At 41.5% G+C, this 8927-nt stretch overlaps 1 protein-coding gene across 1 annotated transcript in view; it reads left to right on the forward strand.

Moving 5' to 3' along the window:
* The first annotated feature begins 8304 nt into the window (after positions 1-8304).
* Positions 8305-8927, forward strand: part of IL21 (interleukin 21) — a 6204-nt gene continuing 5581 nt past the window's right edge. Inside the window, exons 1-2 of the mRNA XM_009867502.1 lie at positions 8305-8439; positions 8566-8601. Of these exons, the coding sequence (XP_009865804.1) occupies positions 8305-8439; positions 8566-8601 (171 nt within the window). The remainder of the gene's footprint in view (positions 8440-8565; positions 8602-8927) is intronic.

Below are 8927 nucleotides of genomic sequence, written 5' to 3' on the forward strand. Positions count from 1 at the left end.
AGGCATTTGTATCTGTTACATATGTCTAGTTAGAGATGAAGACAGAAACGGTGACATTTGAAATAAAAAATTACCAAGAAAACCTGATTTTTCAAAGATACTACATTAGAGTTTTATCTGTTAAGGACAGTGTGAACTAGTCACCTCAGAGCTCAATGCTTACCCACTCTAAACAATTAAATAGCAGATTTATTTCAGTGTGAAGTCATAATAAAGTGCATTATATTCACAGAGTAATTCATATATGAGAAACAGAATAGTTAGTATTTCTGTTTAAGATATACTGATACAGTTAAATCCACACCAGAGATTTTATTGGTATAATTGCCTGAAAAATAGCAACAAATCCTGCCCAAGGGATACTACTGTACCTGCAAGAGTCTTAAATGTAGACCAGGCTGAAGAGTTAAGGCTCCACTAAATCCTCTTCCTTAAAACGATGCTGCCAGAAATTGCCTTTCAGCCCCAGCTAAAAGGCTGACTGCTGTTTGCCCTGGCACCAAGTCGCTGCTCCTGGCACAGCGCTGCCCAGTGATACCCACTGGCCCCCTCCACCTCGTGTGCTAAGGAGAGGTGTGTTGCGTAGGTGATCCACGGTTTGATCAGTTGTAAAGCCAGCAGAAGAGAAATTTCTGACTTCTAGCAACTCCTTGCTATTTGAAAACCTGTCAGTTGCGCTAAGGGGAAAGAAGATCTGACAAGGAAATGATTCCAGGCAGAACAAAGCAAAACAAACTCTCAAGGCCTTTTTGCAAGAGGTGGTTTTAACCTAGATCATGTTTATGACCCAAGCAACTTTAACGGAAGCTTTTCCGACTGCAATGAACTGTGGCACAGAGATACAACAGAGTGGCAGTAACCTGAAGTAGAAAATTCTTTAGACAGCTTTGCTTTGCTGCTGAAGGGAGGACTTGCTTTACTACATCCTGAGATCTGCAGAAGTGTCTTCTTCCTCAGCCTTCCCTCTGGTTAGGCAGCATGATACCAGAGCCTCTTCTCTGCCGCAGGCGCTGAAGTACAAGCAGCATCCGACAGCTGATCCAGTGGTTTGTAGCTCACATCGTGGTGGCGCACAGGAGAAGCTGAGGAGCTGGTCTCCAAGGAGGTACTTCGAGTCACTCCATGAGGAGGAGGACCACATCCTCCAGGGCAACTGCACACTGCAACTCTGTCCTCACGATTTCTTGCTGTGCCATAGAGGTGTCCCGGCATGATATGACGTGATACCATCCTCCAGCCTGGGAAGGCAAAAAAGAAAGGGCAGGAGAACAATGTGAATGAATTTACATAACTTGAAACCAATACTGTCACTAAAGAACTAATTCTAATAGAAACTGTGTATACACAGTAAACATATATGGAGGGTACAGTCCGTAATATTTTGGTAGTACCTGAGAACCAGAAAGTGAAACTAGTTAGAAATAAAAGTGATATTCAGTCATCTGGTTCTACCAATAGATATCAAAAGTAAAGCATCATAAAAAGTAATAAACTGTATTTTATTTTAAAGATACGTCTATGTAGAATATATGTGTAAGGTAAAATCAGGCCAGATTTACTGGAGAGGAGAGGAAAGGGGCCGTAGCCCCTCAGTGGCTGCACCCCATATTCTGCTCTGGACTATGTAAGAGGGGAACAACTGTCCTGCTGCAGAGAGCCCACAGCTGCCTCATCAAACCCTTAGAGTGACTCCCTAACGAATCTGCAACATCAAACCTTAATTATTTCATATTGAAACACAAGCTGTAATGTCACATTGGTCACTACACAAAGCATGTTCAGATACAGCAAGGCCCAGCTGCCGGTGCAGTAGTTACCCATGCAGTGCACTCTCACAGCCAGCAGCAGACTCCACACCGGACTTGTCCATCTTGAGCCTCTAACGCTTTGGAGGTTATTTGTTTTATTAGATTTACATATTATAACGTAGAAGTAACTCTCCTCTGCCTGCTGTTGGACTCGATGATCTTGAAGGTCTCCTCCAGCCGAAACTGTTCTGAGTCTATGATCTACGATCACTAGTAAATGAACAAAGGAAGCAGTTTGTATGGTGCCTTCCTGCTTCATCCATTCACTGCCCAACACCTGCATGTTATCCCTCTTGATTTTTCTTTCTGAACACTTTGAATGAACATGACATACACTGTCAGGTTTCAGTACTGCATCGCTGCTTTTTACACCACACACCGTACCTCTTCGTGGCGTCGCCAGGAAACGTGTATTACATATAGAGAACATTTCTGCGGTAGAAAGATTGAGCAGCGCTGGGCCATGTTTCACAAGGAGACCTGAAGATCTGCAGTGCAATGTCATCGAGCACTAGAGCTGCAGGAGAAGCCACTGCTGCAACGCAGAAGAGAAGCACCAGCTTTTCTTGCTTATTGCCACCACCTCTCCTTGCCTGTGGCTTTCAGCTGAACAACTACTTTCTGCTCTCAAATTGCTGAGAAAGTGGTTGGTTAAGTCAACTGTAGCTGACTTCCTGCCAACTGCTGCCTTGTCTTCTGAATGAGGCTGTCCTCTGCTAGTGGAGAAAGATTATTAGTACTGTAAATAAAAACGAAGCTGCCCTATAAAAGCTGGAACACAATTCAGGCTTAGAAATAGCTCTAAGCTCTTATCGTTACGGAGATCGAACTGATAAGGCCTTACGCACAAGTTTTGAGCTGAGATGTGAAAGGAACTGTATGACGTGGATGCCTGCAATGGCAGAAGACCAGACCTGGTGACCCAGTGAGGCTTCTTCCATTCTACATGCAGAGAAAGGTGCGACTCAGGAAGCGGGAGGAAAGACTTGGAAGGACCTAGTCACAAGAGGACAGTTCTGAATATCTGGGTCTGTGCATAGCAGGTCTAGGCTTGTCTCAGGCTCTGGAAGTTGACAAGACACCTTCTCAGTATGGTTCCTTATCAATAGTTGGTAAGGCTAGAAATACTTCAGTCAAACTACGTGGCTAAGAAGCATCACTGGATTGACATAGGAGCACGATGCACTTGGTATTTAATATATATACGATGGGTGTTAATGTTAAATTGTTATGCTTTATAGTTATAGTCACCCACTTGTGCTGAACCACAGAGAACAAAGACAATAATGGCTGGTACAAACCAAACGAGGCAACACAGGAACATTCACAAAGAGCCAAGCATTTCTCACACATCTTCACTAGCTGAAGCTGTTTTTAAAGCTCAGATAAAACCATGAGCAGGGCTGTTCTAGACTCAGATAGAGTTTGTCTGTTCTTGAAAGCAGGTTCTACTTTCCATCCACCAAGTCTCTTTCATTCTTACACTGTTTTCTGTTACGAGCAGCCTTAGTTGCAATTGAGAACCACAGATTATAATGCTCATGTCAGTGATGTTTACTGCTGAAAGTGTAAGATAATAATTTTTAGATTTCCTAACAGCTTGAGGTCCCAAACTAGCATGTCCACAGCACCCAGAAACCACTCTGGCCCCTGTTACGAACCGCACACAGGAGAGTTCTTTGGCACTCGCATGAGTTCTTTGAAAACAGAACAGCTCATGTTATAACCCAGCCAGCTGAGCACTTGTCATACTCTCCTGTTTCCCAGCAGCTGGGAACAGTCTTAAATATTTTGCTCAAGGCAATTACCCTTACATGATATAAGGAGAATAATCTGTAATAAAAGCTTTCGCTTGGCATCCCTTTGATCTTCAGTACATTCTTGTAGGAGAGAAATGCACAATCTCCTGTAAGAGCTGCTCCATTTATTCCTTCAATTCCTTCATTTACTGCATGGATCTTTTTATTAATCAATGTTAAATCCACTTCAGTATGGATTAGAAACAGCCTGTAAGTTCACTCTGGGGGAGCATTATGGAGAATATAAATGGTTTTATATTGTTGTATGCACTCTATTAATTTTTTAGCGTCTATGCCACCACATATTCACAGTTGCTATAATAACCAGAGTAAATACAAGTGGTACAAGTTCGGAATAGACTTCTTCTCAGGTTTGATTTTCTCTTATCAAAGCCACATTGGAAGACAGAAGAATTATACCAAAGCTTACTACAAGAAAATAAGATTGAAAGAGGGCAGAACTAACTTGCTAAGTTGTCAGAAATATTTTCAAGACCAGTTTTCCTAAATCCATTATCCAGGAGTCTTCTTCCTAGTCCCCCATCTTCCAGCACAACTCTCTCCCAATGCCTTCCTACAATCCCCTGAGTTGCAGCTAGTGCACATATGAAATTTCATGTACATTAAGTTACAGAAATTCTTTGAAAGCAGCCCTGTACATTACAGACTTTTTTGGCTGAACCATAGCAATGACTAAGCTATGGGAAAAGCCTCCATTCAGCTACCCTGTAAAGGAAAATGTGGGTGGGGGAACTGGGCTTTCAGGTTTGAAGTCATTCAGCGCTTGGGTGACACTGTCGCAAGGAGGAAAGAGGAGGACTCAGCCTCGCGGTCCTGGGATGGGAGGTTTTTTCAGATTTCCACTCTGCAGCCATTCCTCTGGGGCCAAGCAGGCGACGGTTCGAGAGAGAGTGTCATTATTTGACTCAGCATGTTCCTAAGCCGCAAAAAAAAGAAATGACGTATATAAAAAAGCATGTTGGTCGCACTTATCTGATAAGAGGGATATCAAGGAGTTTTCTCCACTGCCTAGACACAAAGGAAGTTCTTCTTTGTCCTTATATTTCACTTTCTCTGTGAGCATGCCTTTCTTCAAGCAAATATTCTGACCTTAGAGCCTCTAACACAAAAGGCAAGACTGCAGAGTTTTAGAACACAAGACTACATAGTTCCAGAGACACGATATGGCACCACCTGCTACAACAGTGACAGATACCTGGTTAGCTTCCCACTCTAACGCCACCAACTTTAACAATATAACAGATTTAATTTAGAAATACCTCAGACAGAGCCATCTCGCCTCCCATGAATTCAGTAGAGGTTTGCCTCAACCAAACCCACAAATTATCCTGGATCACCAAATTAACAAAGTCTGCAGTATTTCTGTGATGCTTCTGGTAAAAAATGACAATGCTTCACCTAGTAGTGACTTCCCAAGTGGTATCTCACTTTACTGTACAGTCATTCTTTCACACAGTAGGTTTTACTGTGAAATATTCGGTGGTCTTCACCGCAACCAACCTTTTTATCTCCTCTAATGTCCTCAACTGCCTTTCACAGTGCAGCGCCATACAAGAAGGTTTGTTTTCTTAGGGCCTCGGAACAGTACTCACAAGTAGCAGGGCTCTCCCCCTCAGAGGGGGATAACCACAGCCTAACATGACAGCCTTGCTTAAATATGAAGCTTCTGATGACTCAAAATCCTCAAATCAATGCTCATCAGACTTGAGCTCAGTTCAGTGGATTTAAAGCTGCCTTTGTCTGCCATTATATTTCTTTTTCTTTCTTCCCTAAAGCAACAGGACCTCACGACTGTCCAGGCTACTAATGCGCTGAGCCTTGTGATTATATTAAATATTAGAGGTGCCATACGATGTGGCCGTATGACAACAGGAGTCAATGCCCTCTATGTTGTCCCTTCAAGCCCTGCATTTCTCAAATTATATGGACAGTCATATTGGGCATTAACTGAATTTCTTCAGCGATTCCGAAGTTATCTTGTCGATGCAAACAATCGGCAGTGATATCTTTGCAAGAATAACTGCCAGCCACCTAATGAGGACAGAGGTAGTAAGTCGTACTCCGTATCCAGTGGAAAGCTTTCAACCTACCAACCAAATAAAGATATATAAAATAAAGGCTGTCAGGGCTAGCACAGACGTCTACAGTAGTTGGGCTCAAAGCAGCTTCTCCGAAGAATTCACAGCTGAAATATCGACAATAAAAACAGAAGCAGATATTATCTCCAGCCTGCTCGTCGACTATCAACACTTCCAACTAGTCAAAAATTGGATTAAGAACACAATGCAAGTTCATCCAAGTTACTAGTTAGTAATCTACAGAGAAGATGAAGGGTCAGTTATCGTAAAGAGGAGCAGAGCTAAGTATTCTCTTCATGTAAAGAATACCACCACCAGAAATAATCTCTCCATCCTCTCAGCAGCCTCTCTTTAGCTATAAATTAACAAAACTTCTAAATAAAACCTGTTGAGATACCCACCACTTCACAGTTCAGCTGCACTGCTTATATAAAATTATTTCAAGGCATGTCAGTCAAAATAAAAAAAAATAAATGATCACACTGTCTTTTCTTCAAGAAATTACATTTTAGAGTATGTGGTAGAAGAAAGTATTCTTTTTCTTACTGGTTTCAGTTCTCATTTTTCAATACTTCTGTTCTATTAGGTGTGATCAACTATCCTTTTCACCAGGAGAGATTTCGCGTGTGCCTACGTGAAAGCCTGAGCTCATTATATACACACACACATGTAAAATTCAGTCCTTTAAGCTACTCACTTTCTGAAAGAACTAAAATGGCTTAAGCACACAAGTAGTGCACAGTAAATAATCGTTTGTATGGAGAAAACAAACACACTCAAGTATGCCAGATACAGGTCTCATCACCTTAACTGCTCATTTTGAACTGAACAATAAGAAACAGGGGATCCAGTTTGACCGTCCAGATTCACCCACTGGGCAGTAACATACATTTTATACAATATGAGCAGCAGTCCAGCCACTAAATTGAAGTCCAAACACTGGGTAGGTTTTGTAAAGCATCTCCAAGGTCATCTGAAATCTTCAGACTGTCAGAGGCAAAGATTTAATTTGAAAGACACATGGGCATCTTTTTATTCATCACAGTGAAGGTGTCAAAGTGACTGCAGTCTACTAACTCCATATATGAAGCTTTTAATTGGAATTCCACTGTGCTGGTAACTATTTATTAATGATAATATATAAAAGCCATTTAAAGCCATTTTTTTCCTCATTGTGATGAAATATCAGGAAGAGTGATTTTAAAATCAACCAGTTCCTTGAGTCCAGCAAGTCCCTAGTGCCTGCAGAGAGCCCTACTGAGAACAGTGCAGCTCAGTGAGAGTGACAGAAACCAGGACTGGGTTGAAGGCAACTAATATCAAAGAAGACTACCCTCAAGAAGAATATCTGTAAAATACCTTTAACCTCAGTGGCACTCATTCAAGAAGAACACAACCATAGAAGTCCCTATAAGAAAACATGCCTAACCAGCATTCTCTGGAAAAAAAGGCCCTTCACTAATGCACTCTAAATACTAGGTAAATTTTCGCAAAAGCAGCAAATATACTTAATTAGAACAAGCATCAGTTTTGAGGGAAATTATGAGAGTCTGCCCTATTTCTTAGTTCAGGTCATTCTGCTGCTTTTATTCTGGCTTTCTGTTTTTTAAAGTATGCGCTTTTGTCTGGATTTCACACCAAAAAAAATGCACTTCTCTCAAGAGAATTCTCACGCCTCAGTATTGTACCTCTTTCAAAGGGGCTGCAATAAATGGCAAAACCAACCTCAAACCTAGGTGCTGCATTATGTAAATGAACGTGTTTAGCTGCCACATGCTTTGGACTACCACCTCAAAGGACTCATCAGGATTTATCCCTGATCCAGTATTGGTTCCTGTCACAGGAACGGGTAGGGTACGGGGGATCCACTTCTGCCCTGGCAACACGTCTCCCTGCAACTTTCACCCTCAGTGGACATACGATGCTCTTAAAATACCAAATACTGGTTCCAAGTAAATATAAGGCAAAATTCATCTGGCTTCAACGTAAAGATGACCTTTTACAAACAATTATCGCAGAAATCAAGGTAAGAACATACAAGTGGACATCAGGGAGAACTAGCTAACCAACTTCCCTTGGAGCCATAAAGTAAGTGGGATATATGCATTTGAGTTCTGCAAAGAAGTCCTGTCCTACTTCTCCAGCACGGTACAGGAGAGCTTCAGATGGATTGGAGAGATTCGGTGCTGTAAGAAAGAGGAAAAAAATGCAGAATCTTTGTTTACCTAAGTCTGTGGTTTCTAAGTACCTACTTTTTACTACGTTCATCTCTTGACTCAAAGTGAAAATTGGAATTCACCCTTTTCTCTCTTTTTCCTGTCCAATGTGCAGATGGGGCATATTTTCATCCACTCCATCTATCCCTGCCCCCTACGCACAAACTTGCACACATGCACCTAGCCAGTGGAAAAGAAAAAAGGGTTACTCATTAATCCATTCTACAAAGCTTTCCAAACTGAAATGGGTGGGTTTTACATCTCCAGCAAGGAGCAATATATAGGTAGGTATGTAGCATACCTGAGCACAGCTCAAACCGAAGTGTTCATCTTGAATAGCACAACTTTGCTCCTGGCACATTATAAAACAAAACTCATCAGCATGAAGAGGATGATTATTTTCTGTATGCTTTTGCTCTGCTCCAGTATGGCACTGACTGCAGCTTCACATAAAAAAACAAAATACAAACAGCTTTTCAAGACAATTAAACTGTTGGAAACCTCAGTGAAAGATACGGTAAGCAAAGTATTTGTCATCATACTGAAATGATTTTCAAGCATTATGTATTGCTTAGAATATATCTTGTGAGGGGCATCACTTTCAAATGTTGAACTTTTCTAACTTAGATTTATGTTATTGTAGGATGCTGAACTGCTGCATACACCAGGAAACCCTGCGGTAAGACTGCTTTAACATTTCTTTCTATTTTTATCAATTTGATTTTGTACTGGTTTATTGCACTGACAGATGGCAGATGTTGCCTTCTTCGTGCCTCTGACCTCGCACTCTTAATGCAGGGTAGATTGAATAAGAACATCTTGGATAGAAGTCCCTTATTTCTGGATTTTTAATGGCATAAGTGTTTATACTAGGTAATCTTCATTACTACTTTGCTACTGTGTGTGCATTCCAGCACACCCACGGATTCAAATTCGTACGGGTTCCATTCACTCAGGAAATGGTGCTAAGAGTGAGGATTCACACACGACCCAGAGAAGCAGGAA

Source organism: Apaloderma vittatum, unplaced genomic scaffold (assembly GCF_000703405.1).
Source record: "Apaloderma vittatum isolate BGI_N311 unplaced genomic scaffold, ASM70340v1 scaffold11964, whole genome shotgun sequence".
Classification (NCBI taxonomy): domain Eukaryota; kingdom Metazoa; phylum Chordata; class Aves; order Trogoniformes; family Trogonidae; genus Apaloderma; species Apaloderma vittatum.